This window comes from Podarcis cretensis (assembly GCF_951804945.1).
Source record: "Podarcis cretensis genome assembly, chromosome: 7".
NCBI classification, from domain to species: domain Eukaryota; kingdom Metazoa; phylum Chordata; class Lepidosauria; order Squamata; family Lacertidae; genus Podarcis; species Podarcis cretensis.
The window spans coordinates 70,225,637-70,242,357 of record NC_137176.1 but is presented as its reverse complement, the minus strand read 5'-3'; the positions used below and the strand labels follow the sequence as shown (position 1 = coordinate 70,242,357).

General features: G+C 40.3%; 1 protein-coding gene across 1 annotated transcript in view; it reads left to right on the top strand.

The window, feature by feature from the left end:
• The first annotated feature begins 2,814 nt into the window (after positions 1-2,814).
• The window catches only part of RGS22 (regulator of G protein signaling 22), a 77,152-nt gene continuing 63,245 nt past the window's right edge, over positions 2,815-16,721 (top strand). Inside the window, exons 1-4 of the mRNA XM_079984708.1 lie at positions 2,815-3,416; positions 5,388-5,416; positions 12,614-12,676; positions 15,603-15,827. Of these exons, the coding sequence (XP_079840834.1) occupies positions 3,392-3,416; positions 5,388-5,416; positions 12,614-12,676; positions 15,603-15,827 (342 nt within the window). The 5' untranslated portion in view covers positions 2,815-3,391. The remainder of the gene's footprint in view (positions 3,417-5,387; positions 5,417-12,613; positions 12,677-15,602; positions 15,828-16,721) is intronic.

The following is a 16,721-nucleotide window of genomic DNA, read 5'->3' as shown; positions in this document are numbered from 1 at the left end:
TGTGGAAATGCCTTGGTGTGTGTGTGTTGGTGTGTGTAAGAGAGAGAGAGCGCAAGAGTGTTTACCTAAAGAAATTATGGATCAGCAGCATAGATGGCAATTTGTAATGGGCATAAATAAGGGCACAGTGTTTCTAAAATACATAGAAAGAAGATGGCAACGTTAACTGTTTCAACATGAAGTATGTTGAAGCAGATAATGATAAAGTTAATACGAGATTTCATAAGAAAGGGGCAGAGAGAACAAGCCAGAAGAAATATTTTCCAAAAAAAAAGTTCTGTCACAGCATGGAAGTATGGTTCCAAATTGCCTGTGCTTTTCCATTACTAGAATGAAATTAATTGCAGCGGTATCCATCCCATACGAACCCAAGTGATATAAACCAGACACTAAAACGCCTACTCTCCCCCCTTCTGAGTACTTTAAGTTGCTGCCAGATGATCTTGTGAGAAATGGAGGGCATTCTTTCTTTGTTGAATTTAGATCTTCAGGGGAGCCTGTGCTAAGAGGCGTGTAGGAGGGTTTGGAGTGAGTAGGTTAAGAGTACCAAACATCTTTCTATTCCCTTGGTGTTTGATATCTGAAGCTCTTCTGTGCATTGTTCATTGAAATATACTCAATTTCACCGCTAGGGGACATCAAAGATTCATCTTCGAAAAATACTTCACAAAAGCTGGGGGGGGGCAAACCTGAACTAATGCTTTTAGGCTATTCAGTGCATCTGTAAACTTAGCATCGTAGGTTCATGCTTCAGCCTTGCCTGCCAACTATAGCCAATGAGTATTTAATATTTAAAATGTGTTTCCTTTGGCTATCAGTTATAACTTATGGCTCTGAGAAGTCTTTGTTTCAGTGAGATCATGTTAAAGACCTGGAAGGCAAGAAGAAGCTGGCTCATCAGGACTAAGTTATGACTTCTTTCTTGGTCTCCCTAGCAGCTCAGCTGGCTTAGCACACATAGGAGGACATTTGCTGGAAATAAGAATATTCAGCATAGCTCTGGAAACACAAGTATTCCAATAAGCTGGGGTGTCATTAGGTTGCTGACAAATCCCAGGCTTGTTGCTTCCTTGTGGTGATGGGATGATTAGAATAGCCTAACCATGGGCCTTCAGAACTCTGTGGAATATATCCTCTCATTTAGCGGGTGTTTTGTTGGTCTCTTAGAATTATAAAATAATAATACACTTTGGTTATCAGTAAAGTCAGGTTTTGATATCAGTTTCATTATAGTGTCAAAAGATTTGTCTTTGTTGGAATCATTACATTTGTAAAGTGCTATTCATCAGAGCTAGCATAGGAAGTGAATGGGCTTCTTAACCTGAGCTGTATCTTGATTGCAGTGATAGTTTGGGTTGACTCTACAGTGGTAGCTCAGGTTAAGTACTTAATTGGTTCCAGAGGTCCGTTCTTAACCTGAAACTGTACTTAACCTGAAGCACCACTTTAGCTAATGGGGCCTCCTGCTGCCGCCGCGTGCTATTTCTGTTCTCATCCTAAAGCAAAGTTCTTAACCCAAGGTAATATTTCTGGGTTAGCGGAGTCTGTAACCTGAAGCGTATGTAACCCAAGGTACCACTGTAGTTGTCTGGTTGTTTGAATCTGAAGCTGGGATTTGAGGCATTTAGAGACTCAGTACTGTTCACTTATGTTGATGAATTTCATCATAATCCCCCACAGGTATGGAAGAAGGGTGGGCAAGAAGGATGCTAGACTGGATGAAGGGCTTATTTTTTCCTCTGAGAGAGCAAGCCCCCTTGAATGGAGTTGGGCTACTTCTGAATAAACATGAAAGGATTGCACTGTCAGCCTCTGCTAACAATAAAATAAAATCTGATTTTGTTGTTTACTACCAAAGTGTTAACATGCACAAATCCACAGGGATCTTGGATGTTCAATTTCTGTTTTGTATGGAGAAATAAATATAAATTACAGGCTATTACGTCCACTATGAAAATTAACTTGAAGCAAATCTACTAATCTCGGCGCAAAGGAGACTATGTGAGTTAAGAAAATAAATGACAGACAGCCAACCCATGAGCAGAGATAGGAATAAGGGCATAATCAGGAGCAGGGATTCAGAATTAATACTTTAGTGAGACAGTGGAACCCTTTGATACGACTTACTATTCACCTCTCACTTTTCCATAGACCAAAGTAAGTTTCCACAGGATTAAATTATCAGCTTTTAAACCATCCGTATTTTCACATATCGCTAAAGGAGGGGCAGAGCCTGGAAATCCTTAAAATTAACACTCAAAGTTGATGACATGTGGAGAAATTAACTCTGATTACAAATGTCACCGGCACCGTTTCTTTTGCAGTGATATTTTGAACCTCAGCTGTTCTAGGCTGAATTGTTGGAGGTATTTATTCTGAATCAGTCAAATCCAGGGCAACTAAAGGCCATACCCTTATTACATTCAAATTATGCCATGCCTCTTCAATTTATGGAAAAAACCTTTTGCTCCTGTTTAACCCTAAACCTGATGGCATCTGCACCAGGATAGTTAAGAAAAGCCTGTTCAAAGAACAACTCCTCCATGGAAATGGAATGTAAGTGCCCCTGCCAGACTGGTCGACGTTATTTTGAAGCCGAGGGGGTCATGCCAAAGAGTTGTTTGCTTAAAGGAGAGAGGGGGGAGGCTTGCCAGGAAGGGCAGATAAGAATTCTACACAGCACAATCGTCACCAAGGCAGCATTTACGCGTTGCTAAATGCATCACAATATCGGCGAACCAACCCCCTCCTCTTGCAGGTGATGGGAGCTGCAAGCAGCGTGGGCAACACCTGAAGGGTCCTATCACCAACGCAAATCTTTGCAGCCGTCTAAACGCAGCGGGCTTTTTTTTGGGGGGGGGAGAGGGAAAGACCCCCAAGCTATTTCCTAACGGGCTAGAACTGGAGAGGGCGCTGTCGTTTGCAGACCTGGCCGGGCGGTCCTGCGCCCCCTCGAGGCTGAAAGTGAAGGCGAGGCGTATTGGAAGGAACCGGTCGCCTGTCCACCGACGGGGAGATTTTCTCCCCCAGGTTAAACCACTTGTGTGCTCGTTCCTTCCGCGCGCCTCGCTTTATCCGGCTGGCTAGCCAAGCCGAGAGAAAGCCTTCGCCCCCAAGAAGACAAATGTTTGTTCATGGAGTCAAGGAGCCTTGTTTCCCCTGTGCACGGTCTGCAGCAGCTCCATAGCAACCCAGCTCGGCTGTGATAGCGCGCAATAACTAGGACAAGTTGTAAACGCCGAGCAATTCGTGCGTGCCCAGGCTTAGGCCCGCTGCAGTCTCTTTGCCCCGGGCCCGGCAGAAGTTATTTCCCCGGGCTCCCCTGAGGACCATGTGGCTTTAGCTTAGGCGGGATCACGAGCTATACAGAGGCAGTGCGCCCATCCTCACCATGCGGGAGAAGAAGCTCACCACGGGTATGTACTGCGGCCGGAGAGCATAGCAGACAATGAAGAGGATCGGATGTGCTCCGCTTTCATCCCGTCACAGTTCATGTTTCAGTGGGAGGGAGAGGGATGGTGAACGCTGAAAGGAAAATACATTGTCAGCCAGCCAAGCCCCACAACCCTAAAGGGCATGTTCACAAGTGATGCTCAGAAGCGCTTTTTAGATTGCAATGCGTCAGGTGTGAACATGCAGCCCAGGTGGAAAGAGCAATCTGCTCCCATGTTCCAAAAGCTCATACAAACGACAAATGACTTGGTTGTATGTATTGTCCAATTACTATTCCACATACTATTCCAATACAGTGGTACCTCAGGTTAAGTACTTAATTCGTTCCATAGGTCCGTTCTTAACCTGAAACTGTTCTTAACCTGAAGCACCACTTTAGCTAATGGGGCCTCCTGCTGCCGCCGCGTCGCCTGAGCACGATTTCTGTTCTCATGCTGAAGCAAAGTTCTTAACCTGAAGCACTATTTCTGGGTTAGCGGAGTCTGTAACCTGAAGCGTCTGTAACCTGAAGTGTATGTAACCCGAGGTACCACTGTACACTATTCCATAGGGGAAATCCCCTGTTCACTCTTTAACATAGAGCGGTGCGCTTAAGGTAACTGAAATCAGTAGATTTTATATGTCCCAAATTCTGGGATTGTTGTACACTAATTTGGTAACATAGGCCTACGGTATCTTTTTATAAAGCTGCACGGTCATATATTTATTTACAAGTGCTAGCATGTTCTCTCCTGACAAACTCCTAAATTATGTAGCCTTCATTTTCTAATCTACAGGGTAAACTGAGTTGTACAGATAGTGACTTATTGCACAGGGTCAGATACTGAGGCTGTGCAGGGAAAAGCCTAGTTAGCAGGGGTAACTAAGGCCCTGCAGGTGTTGTTGCACCCAGTCTCATCATCTCAGTCATCATGACCAATGCTCAGGGATGTTGGAAGTTGTGGCCCATAGGTTAGCTGCACCTGTGACAGGTATCTGTTTTAATAGTTCCTGGATTAGAGTCCAGTTCTGTATCCATTGTATCAGCCATTCAGGATTGCTTCTGTTAGCAGGATTCATCCAGGAGTTGAACCCATTAGATTTTGAATGCACTAAGTCCTAGACAAGGATTTAGTGAGTTCATAATCTATGGCGCTTGAAATGAGGATCATTCAACATGCATCGGGAAATGTTCTTAAAAGTCTTCTGCTTTTAATTTTGAAGCAACGACTCAAATTCTCAAGTGTCTGTGCATCTTATAGGTGGATACTGCAGACTCATAAATTGGCCGATTCAGTTGTCATTTCCCTAAAGTATATTTCAGGAAACTATTGTTTTTAAAACCCTGGGGGTTTTTTTATTGCTTAGGCCCACTACATGTTTTCACTCCTGTACATCAATTTTTAGAATAATTCGTTAAAATTGGCCACTGGCTAGAAAACAAACTCATTCCAAAACAGTTCCTTTGCTTTTAGCAGCAGCTTCATATGCAGGAATCAGCAGGTGAAACTTTTTTTTGTGGGTGGTATATAGAGCTAATAAGCAGATGATATGTAAATATTTGCAAAACAAGCTGCTCTTACAGATACAAGAAATGAGCTGATGATACTTACACACCCAAACATCCTGAAAAGGGCCCAGTGAGGTCCCCAATATGGGATAAGCCCCCCCCCCCAATGATCTATATCTCCATCTCCTCCTTACTGTCCTTTACAAAAAGGAATATCAGTCTATCTTGCAAACAATGTTATCTGGAATATATTTATTTTATTGTGAAATAGCTGCTTTTTTTGGATATGCAAATGGGTTTGGTTCTAAAATGTACATTGTTCTCAATATTTACAACTACATTTGCATAGTTAGTGATCACTGATCTCTGGTAAGATTAAAAACAAATGAAAAATGCTTTGGCTTAATAACTTTTATTTCCTTTCTCTTTTTGTGTTGTGTTTCAGTGCCCCCCAGCATAAGGGATGATGAGTTTGTAAGTAAACTTTTTTCCTCTCCTGCCCTCAATTTATAGATGAATTGGGTAGTTATTATAAATATAAATATGATATAAATATAATTGCTATATGTCATGCAATTTCTTAAGTGAAACAATAATGAAACAGAGGAGCAACAATGCCTCACACTTCACTCCCTATTAGTTAATCAAGAAAATTAACTTTTTATATCACAAGATAGAGGTGGAAATTGGAAAATATTTTTTTAAACATATTATTTCAAAATTATTATTATTTTCTTTATAATGGTGCACCTTTTCCTATGCATATTTTCCTGGAAGTAAGTCACATTGTGTCCAATAGAACTTACTCCTTAGTAAATTTGTATAGGATTAGACCCCAGCCGTAGGAAAATTCAAATTACAAAGCAGAGGGGATATTAATTTAAAAATTAGGACAAATTTCAAAACTAGGACAATAGGATAAATTGCATTATGGACTAATTAAACTAACAAAAGCATACTAATTTTCATTAATTAAAGGTTTGCCAGATATGCATTTAATTACTATACCCATAAATGCAGTGCATTCCTATGCTTGTCTATTCAGAATTTCAGTGGGACTTACTTCCAGTAAACATGTATAGGATTGCAACCTTAGGCACACATTTTTTTTTTAATTTTTAATTTTACCTGCCCTTCACCAGCAGGTCCCAGTTTACAGCAGTTTAAAGTTCAAAATTAAAAACAGTTGAAACAGATTACAATCAGATTACTATCACAGGAATAGGGGGGGCCCTGAAATAAGATAAGATAACAAAGGTTTAGGTTGTAACTGCCGCTGGAATGCTGCATGTTAACATCATCCATCATTTCCCTGAAACATGTAGCTCTCATACTGTTATTACACTGTGGCTTTAAGAGCTTGGCCAAGTCAACACTATCCAATTTTTCTTTTACCCACCCACTTTTTGTACAGGCTTAAATATAGTAAGGTTTTTCTTGCCCCTTTATCTTTGCAAGGCATAGATGTCATCACAAGGCGAGCAAGGCCCCATGAAAATTGACTTCCCTGTTCTTTGAGCCCTTTCCCCAGTTAGCTAGGGATGTCGGAGAATTCCAATGAAACTAGAAAAGGACATGGAAATATCTACAGTTAAGAAGTGTCTATGGTAAGGAGTGGAAATCAGTCAAGTGAATACGATCAGTATTCACTCACATGGTTGTTGTGGTTTTTCCTGAAGTCTGCAAATGATGAATAATTAACAATTAAGTCATTTTGATGTTGTTTTGATGTTTCCTTTACATGGAAATGAATATGTTACATGAATAGTTATGTAACACATATAATTTATGTTAAATAGCAGACAGTGAGATGAGTATGATAGCGTTTGGCACAAACCCAACTGCAGCGGAGAGGAAACAGTAGATTAAGATGAATACAGGTCAGAATGGAAGTCTCAGCTGTCTTACATCCCTGAAACTAGGAGAAGACATAGTCCATTTCTAGTGTTTTTATTTGTCTTGACTGCTAGCTCAAACTCAGGGCTCAGGCAAAAAATAGCATATTTATTTGGGAACAAGTGGTTGGTTCACCTCCAATGTTGATAAAATACTTGGTACATTTTGCCTCAGTTCTAGAAAGTTGGGATGGTTCCCTGTAGGCACAGCAAGGACTCATCCAGAATGTACTAAGTGCTGTATTATCAAAGGGCTCAAAGCACTCTGTTATTAAATTTGCCTGAGATGAGGACACAAAGACCCTTGGATGGGTTTTTAGGCAATAGGGAAGAGAAGGGAGGTAACAGTATCCCAAAATGCAGTCACTTCCAAATGACCTGTTTATTAAGCATTCATTCTGATTTGCAGAAAGATTAGATGACCTTGTGTCAAAGCAAGTGCTACTCACAATTCCAAGTGTATTTCCTCATCACTTATTGTAAGACTCCAGTCTTTTAGGGAAAGGGATTTGTTGCACAAGACTTCCCAGGGATGTTTCCCATCAGTGTAACATAAAGTGTTAGCAATAACGTCCTCCTGTTGAATTTCTGTCATACAATTGTTAAAAGCAAACGTACTCCTACAAGATGGATCAAGGTTTCCCAGGATTGTTCTTTAGTCAGAAAAAAAGATTTGTGTTTCTACCAGCACCAAGGGACAACAACTAAATCCAAAGATAAACAGAACCTTAAATTAGAAGTTTCAAGGCTTCAATTCAAAACATAATTGCTCCAATATAATTCTTATGGAATTCAGAGTAACTTGTGAAACACATTAACATGATATCTACAGCTGTTTTCATCTGAGAAGATTAAGCCTTAAACTGTAAGATGTGAATTGGGACTGGCTCCCTCCAAAATCTACTTTATTCCTTCTCTCCCCTTCTCTCTATTTCCCCCCTCTGATGCTGCCATTGCTGCAAGGGGAATAAAGGTGGATTTTTAAAAGGGGAATAACAATTAACAATCTACGGGGAAGTTTTGTTTATATTAAAAAAAAAAAGATAATTCCATTAATATGCTAAGTGTGTAAATAATGTAGTAAAACATCTTAATTGATACAATTTGTATATATTTCTTACCCCTATTTTAGTCCCCCAAATAACATGGTTATGGTCAAATAAAAGCACATGTCTGCATATTTCTAAAGGGTTTCAGATTCCTGTATTAAGAAGTGATTTGTTTTATACAGTTCTCTGGGGACAGAAAAATCTGCAATTCTTGTTAATTTTTCAAATCCAGTCATCTGCAATGGGGTGATTGGAAAACTATCTGCATATGATGACTGAATAAACGTGAACTATGTCAGTTTATTGACCGTGGCCTGTTTCTAATAATTTTTCATGCAAAACACAACTAAACATTTAAGACTCAGATCATTGCCTGTGTCAGTGTGCTGCTGTGTGAACCCCATTAATCTCAGAGGTTTACACAAAGATTGTTATGCTTTGAGATCATCATTATCTAATCACGTGAGAAACTGTGTTTGCAATGGGGATGTCAAGGCCAGGATGGGGCTGTGGCAATTGTACCTAAATCCCGTTCTTGACATTCTGAAGTCAGTGGCCTGAGCGGGAAACTGCATGCTGAAAAGCATCAAACATAATGTTCTGCTGTCTTCTACCAGGCTTGATCTCAAGACAAGACCTGGCTGAGCCTGGCTTTTTACTTCCTGCCAATCACAGGCTTATGCTTCACAGAGGCTCCTGTTCCCTTCTGAAATTGAAAGAGAGTGTTGAGAGCTACACATATGCAGCTCACAGTAGCTCACCAGGGCAGTGGCAGACTTTGGGCACTCAAATTTCAGCAGTGCCTGTGTGATGCCAAAATTTGGTTCTATATACTACATGCTCTACATACTAAATTATAGTTGCAGTACCCCCAAGGCTTGACACCCAGTGTGACCGAACCAGTGGCACTCCCCTAAATCTGCCTCTGACCAGGGTAGGCCCTATCCTCAATCTTAAGATTTCTAGTTTGGGAACACCCTGTGCAAACCTCTAAATCCCAGCATCTGGCACCATTGTGGTCCAGATGTTTTTAGATAGGTATGAGAAATTGAAATAGGAAGATGAATATGGTTGCCTTCTGATAAGATTTCCAATGTCCTTTATTTTAAAGGTAGTTATTTTCAGGCGGAAGTGCGTCATTTCTCTGAACGGATTGTCTGGAGAAACATGCCTTAATTCTAGTCATTGGGAGAAAGACTGTTGGTTGGGTGGTAGAACACATGCTTTGAATGTAGAAGGCCCCTGGAAAGCCCTGATTCCTTTTGTTATAAGGATCAGGTAGCAAGGACAGACCTGTTCTAGAGACCCCGAGTACTTCCAGATGTGGACAGTTTAGGAGCACTCAATCATATAACACCGGTCCTGAAAGACCTACACTGGCTCCCAGTACGTTTCCCAGCACAATTGAAAGTGTTGACATTTTAACAATTAAAAAATTAAATATAGAGGGGGAAAGATGGACATATGAAGATTTACTAACCAAAACAGAATCCAGGTGGAGGATTAGACCTTATGAAGAAATAAAAAGCAAGCTGACTGGCTGGATTCAATACCATCAAATTAATTCAATGTGGAGGGAAGATAACAAGATCGGAATAAATGACAAGAAATCTAGATTTCAGATTGAAATAATAGAAAGTAAAACAAAATTATTATCAAAAATGTACAACCAGTTGCTTGAGTGGGACACCAAGGACGAGGAAGTAAAGGATGTGATGGTGAAGTGGGCGGTAGACCTAGGGTACAACATAGAGTTTGACAAATGGAAGGCATTGTGGTGTAAAGATATGAATTTCTCAGCATGCACGACACTAAAGGAAAACATGTATAAGATGATGTACAGATGGTACATAACGCCGGTAAAACTACATAAAATGTATAGAACGGGCGATAAACTGTGTTGGAAATGTAAGAGCAAGGAGGGCGAATTCATTCATATGTGGTGGACGTGCGAGATTCTCAAAAAAATTTGGGAATCCATCTATAATGAATTAAAAAAAATTCATAAATATACGTTTGTTAAAAAACCCGAAGCCTTCCTGCTGGGGATAATTGGAAGGATATCAAAGAAGAAGATAGAACCTTTTTTCAATATGCAACGGTGGCCGCCAGAACCCTCATAGCACAGTACTGGAAAACACCAAAAATCCCAACACTAAAGGAGTGGCAACTTAAATTATCCGATTATTTGGAGCTGGCTAAATTGACACAGAAAATAAGAAATCAAAGAAGTGCAAAATTTAACAATGAATGGGATAAATTTAGGCTATATATGGAAATAGAGACAAGGGGAAAATCAAAATGTTGATCAGAAACACATATGTACTTACAGAAATCACAGTAAGCATGAGATAACGCTTACTACGTAAAAAGTTTTATTAAGGAATAGACACAGCAGATAGATAAACAAGATAATAATTTCCGAAATCGAGATAAAGGGAAGTCGATCAATGTCATTAAAGTTGTATTTCATGTTTTTTGTTTTTTGTTTTTTGTTCTTTTTCTCTTTTTCTGTTTTTTCTTTTTCATTTTGTCTTTTGTATGTTTGTGAAATATATTTATGTCAAAACTTAATAAAAAAATTTTTTAAAAAATGAAAGTGTTGGTGCTGACCTTTAAAGCCCTAAACGGCCTCGGCCCAGTATACCTGAAGGAGCGTCTCCACCCCCATCGTTCAGCCCGGACACTGAGGTCCAGCTCCGAGGGCCTTCTGGCTGTTCCCTCGCTGCGAGAAGCCAAGTTACAGGGAACCAGGCAGAGGGCCTTCTCGGTAGTGGCACCCGCCCTGTGAATGCCTTCCCATCAGATGTCAAAGATATAAACAACTACCTGACATTTAGAAGACATTTGAAGGCAGTCCTGTTTAGGGAAGTTTTTAATGTGTGACATTTTAATGTATTTTTAATCTTTGTTTTAAGCCGCCCAGAGTGGCTGGGGAAACCCAGCCAGATTGGCGGGGTATAAATAAATAATAGTAATCATCATCATCATCATTAGGGCTAGCCAGTCCAAGGCATTTTGCTGCCTGAGGCAGAGGACAAGATGGTGCTAAGAGAGAGGAACAGCTGAGGGGCTCAAAAGGGATAGGGGCTGCTGCTGCACCCCCCAAACAACCATAACCTAAGGATCAAGCCATTTCTGTCTTTTCTTCTTTTAGCTGGAATAGGAACTGTTCTGTCACACTTCTGATAGTCACTAAGTGGGTAGTCCCCCCACCTTTTCCTCAACCCCAAATGATTGAGGGAGGCATGATTTTCATTGAGACCATTGTGTGTGGGGAAAGGGTATTTAAATACACCTGTCTCCCTCACTGCATTCCCCTTCACAATTGCCCCCTACTTCAGAGGGGCAGAGGAGGAAGGTATTCTATTTGAAGAGTGAAGAGCTAAAGTGATGAAGGTGATTCCTAGAGAGGAGAGGCAGACCACAGAGAATGAAAATGGCTAGAGCAATCTATGCAACAGCTGTGTGAGGGAATTGCACAGCTACCGCATTGAGTTAAAAATGGAAACAGAAGATGGAAACCATGAGAGGAGAGGCCACAAATGGAAAGGAGAAGTCACAGCAAAAGAAGAATGGATGCAAAAGCTTATGGAATATGCAGAAATGGCAAAACTTACCGGGAAAATAAGAACTCAAGATAACAAACTTTTTATAAAGGAATGGAAATGGTTTATTGAATATTTACAAAAAGATCTGTAAACAGTTAAGAACATTGACAGGAATATTGTAATAACCTGCAGTTTCATGAATATATATTTAAAGTAGATGAATAAATGAGCAAATTAAGCTAATTTGAATATGCAGTAAATATTAAAAATCAATTTAAGGAACCACAGAAAGAGGGGGAAGGAAGTCAAGTTTTGAAATGTTAAAATGACTATAAAATTATTGAAATGTATAGAATTGAAAATCATAAAACAATTAAATAATAAAAAAGAAACCATGAGAGGAGAATCTTTCATAAAATGTGAGCGAACAAGGTAGTAGTAAATGTTCCGTAGTAAATGTCCAGTAAGCAGCTGCTGGCCTTATATTAGGCCAGATAATTTATCCTTCTAATCTAGTATGGTTTAGTCTAACAATACTGAATGGACAAACAGTCTCACCTGGTGTGGCAGCTTCCTATGTACCTGTAAAGAGAGTTGAAAACAATTCACAAACAGCAAACTGACAGTATGGAAATTGCCAACCCCTCTAAGAAGGCAGTAATTTCCACTCCAACCTACATTCATCACAATCGGCACTCTTTCTGTTGAACCAAATTTCATGTTATTAGTTTTGCTGCCAACTGTTGAATGTAAATTATATAACTTACATTTGTTTCATAGACATCTGAAACCAGCCCTGTTTCCGGAAGCTTTTAATATTTGATGTTTCGTTGTGCTCTTTTATATTTTGTTGGAAGATGCCGAGTGGGACTGGGGCAACCCAGTGAGATGGACAGGGTACAAAAATAAATTATTGTTATTGTTATTATTCAGTGTAAAGGAAATGTAAAAGCAGTTTTATAAAAATAATTAACCGCATCTAGTTTGCAGACTTGAAACAACAATGTGAACAAATCCAAATCATATTTAACTGATTTCCATTCCTGACCACAGAAGAACATGCACACTGCAGCAATTTCTGCTACCTTTTAATTCTCCAACATCCCTACTCCTGTTAGATGTAAACTGTTCTTTCTTCATCACATCACATAGTTTTGTTCTTTTTGGCTCTTGCAGGAGGATTATTTAGCAACTGATGATATGCTTGTAGACTTCTTTAATGAATTCTTGAATCTCCCTGTAAGTATGTTGATATAAACTTTTCCTTAAACACTTACTGTGAATATTAAGTGGTTTATGAGATAATATAGGGTAATAGGGTGACGTCTGTATTCTTGAAGTGGAATAGGTGAAGTGGAATAGCCCCTCCCGCTTGCCTCCAGGTCACAGCAGATTCTAAACTGCATTTCCGAAGTGTGAGCACACATAGTTGGTTGCCCATGAAAATATCACAGAGAGAATGTTGACTTTGTAAGAATTATCTCATGCGGGAAACCCCAGTGGGTTTCGAGGTTGAGAGAACAATGCTACAATGCATGTCAAAGCAACAAAATGGAAAGTGGCTGTTGAGAAACCCTGACCTCATCATAATTTGATTTTCTCAGGAGACTTTTCTCTTGTCAACATTAATGTGGTTAATGTGAACACTTTTATATTTCCAGTTTGACTCTCCTGCAGCTCATCACACGAGTTACTCGGGAAGAATGTGACGCCCCTGTTAAAACACCATTACAATTTGGCCTTTTATCTTTGTTGTGCTTATGCAGCCGTTGCCTAGAAACAGGGTCCAGGTGTAAGCATTACTATGTAGGCAAGAGGTTAAATTAAAGAATAGCATTGGGCTGAATGTCATCTACCCCAGGAAGCATGTGCTTAAGGAGAAAGAATTGTTGCTAGCCTACATAGATGCTAGAAGTGTTCATCTGACAAAACTAACCATTACATTGTGGTTTTTGTATAATGGGGGATTTCAGTGGTATGGTGGTTGTTGGATGGTCAACTTCTAAGGGGCAGAAGAATGGCACTTCTTGCATAGAAATTACATCAGAATGTAAATAATAATTAATAATAATAATAATAATTTATTTATATCCCGCCCATGTGGCTGAGTTTCCCCAGCCACTCTGGGCGGCTTCTAATCAAGTGTTAAAAACAATACAGCATTAAATATTAAAAGCTCCCCTAAACAGGGCTGCCTTCAGATGTCTTTTAAAGATAAGATAGCTGCTTATTTCCTTCACATCTGAAGGGAGGGCGTTCCACAGGGTGGGCGCCACTACCGAAAAGGCCCTCTGTCTGGTTCCCTGTAACCTCACTTCTCGCAATGAGGGAACTGCCAGAAGGCCCTCGGCTCTGGATCTCAGTGTCCGGGCCGAACAATGGGGGTGGAGACGCTCCTTCAGGTATACATATAGATCTTTTTAGTAAGTTTATTCATAAGCGTGGCTTGTGCATAATGCTAAGACAGGGTTTGTTTAGCCAGGTGGCTTAACTGGGGAGGAGATCAAAGCCCTTTTGCTCCTCCCTTGGTTTTTGATTCATTGGGGCATGTCAACTAAGCCAAGGTTTGTCTTAGTGTGTTGTCTAAACCTGGGATTATGGTTGAGGTCTCTCTTCCTTAACCACAGTCTGTACCCAAGGTTCCTCATATGTTTACTGGTCATGATTAAGAAAGGGAGACCTTAACCACAATCCCATGTGTAGATGATACAGTGAGCCAAACCTTGGCATCCCACACTGACCTAAAAAGCCCGGGCAAGAGGAAAGTGAAGGTAAGCTCCTCTTTGGGAGCCAGCATATTCATGTAGTCACGGTAAGCCATACACCAGGGGGCAGAGATGGATTAATTCCCCCAACCATCAACCAAGTGATTCGTACTGTTCTACTCATATGTTCAGCCGTGCTTGTGCAATGCTTTGGGATGCAAAATGTGAGTCGTCTTCTCCAATACCACTGAACCCTTTTGCATGTGTGAGGCCCAGTTCAGAAGAGTGAAGTCAGTTGTTGAATTCGAGAATGTGACTTTGATTAACTTAGTAGTTTGGTGCTAATCATACTGGCGAAGGCAATTGGTTGTTTCATTCCATTCCTGTATATATCGTGTAAATGATTGGTGGTGAAGCATCCAAAATGACAATACGATTTATATTTAAAACATTGTTATTGGCATCTTTTTTACTACATTAAAGGAACCAGATGTTTTCAATTTAGCTAATTGGAATGCATGTTGGAAAATGGGCCCTTGGGCTCTACAGCTAGGGACTGAATTAAAAATAGATACAAGTGATTAATTAATGTTATCCTTGGTTAGTTTTCTATGTAAATATTGTACAACTAAAATTATCTAGTGTCTATTCAAATAGCTCCAGATTATAGAATTTACGTGCTTCATTTGCATGCTCATATAAACTAGCAAGGGTTCAACCATTTGGAATTAGAAGTTAATCCCTTATTGTTATTATTTGTGTTTCCCTCCTCTTTAAATAACTGCAGGAAACTTTAAATTCTTATGTTGCAAAGACTGTATAATTAGGTTCTTGCCGACCCAAAGTTAAGAAATGTCAAAATAACATAAACAAGAAGGGAGGGGAAGGAGGCTTGAAGCAGCCTCCTACTGGTGGCAGAACCAGGAGGTAGAAGAGGCAGAGCCACCAGCTACCAGATGCCTATAACCAGTAAGGTTTCTATGTTGACAGTGCATGGAAGATCTTCCTAGTAAGTTTAGAAGGTGAAAGGCTGTGGGATCTGTGGGTCTCCAGGTGTAGCTAGGCTCCAGCTCCCCTCAGCCCCAGCCATCATGGTGAAGGGTCAGGGATTATGGGAACTGGGGGTGTCCAGCAACATCTGGAGGCCCACAGATTCCATATCCCTGGTGAAGGGTCACAATCTCAGAATGTTCTAAAGCAAAACCTAATGCCATCAACCAAAATTCAGCGAGAAACCCATCCAGAATGCAAATTATTACATCACATGGGTTGAAAGGAATAGAAAGAAAGTCCGATCCTATACAAGCCTACTCAAATGTAAGTCCCACTGAACTCCAGAGAACTTGCAACCAGCTGAGTAAGCAGCTGGACTTCCAGCTTCAGGAACATCCACCAATACACAGCTATACTGCAACCTATGATAATTATTCTATTTTAATCTTTACGTTTTGTTGTTGTAGACCTTTGCAGAGCCAATTAAGTTTAATCCTGACTTTGGCGTTTTTGAAGTTGCTACCGATGCCCCCCAGCATCTGGAAAACCAGCTGAAAAAGATGTTGCGTGAAAAGAAACCCCGGAATCCCATTTACGATGTCATAAGGCCAGCAAAGCAAGAAATTCCAGACCTCAGACCTGTTCCCCCTCCCCCACCAGTGTTAAATTTTGACCCAACTTATTCAACAATGGTAAGTTGATGATTGGTGCTGTTATTTTTATTATTGTTCTTATGCATTTAAGAGGTATTAACCCAATATGATGTGCTATATATTAGCAATTCCAAAATCTTTATCCAGTTGGTGGGGTCCCGTGTTTAGCCAATTGGTGGCTTTAGGAAGGCAGGGCTGGGGCATCAAATTTTGGCTTTCCACAGGGTGCCATATTACCAAGGGCTGCCCCTGGCATGATCATAGAGCCTGCCTTTTCCTGACCTATTATGTTTACAGTTTTATGTATTAAGCTTTGCACACACCACTGGAGGAATGCATGGAAATGAAAATTGGCACTGGTGGACACGATCTCACCCCCTCCTTTCAAGCTTTCATATACATTTGCTGCATGATAAGGGCTTTTTCTTCAATAGGATGGCTGCCCTTATAATTTGCTTAACAACAACAACAGCAAAATACTTTCAGTGCAATGCCAAATACGCTTACAAAGGAATAGACCCCAGTGAACACATAAACATGCATAGTATTGCTGTATTATTAAATTTAGAACATAACTTTGGATGTTTGTTTTCCCTTAGCATGATAAATCTGACTTTGGCATATCATCTTTTCTCAGGAACACTGCAGACAAAAGGCTGGAATTTGTTTCAGCTGAACATAAATAATTACAAATTTATTTTCTTACATCCAGAAAAATTGGCCAAAATAAAGAAGCGGTCTTCAGTCTTTCCAGAAACCATTATCAGTAAACCATAGGAGGCATATTCTAACAGGAGAAGAACGGCCATCCTTTGCCTCTGCAAAAAGTATTATGTGATCCATGGCCAACATCAGCATTCATTATTCTGGGACGTTGTTTAGAGTGAGGCTTCCCTGTCTTCTCTGCAGATGTTCAGGGGCACCAGGGAGCAT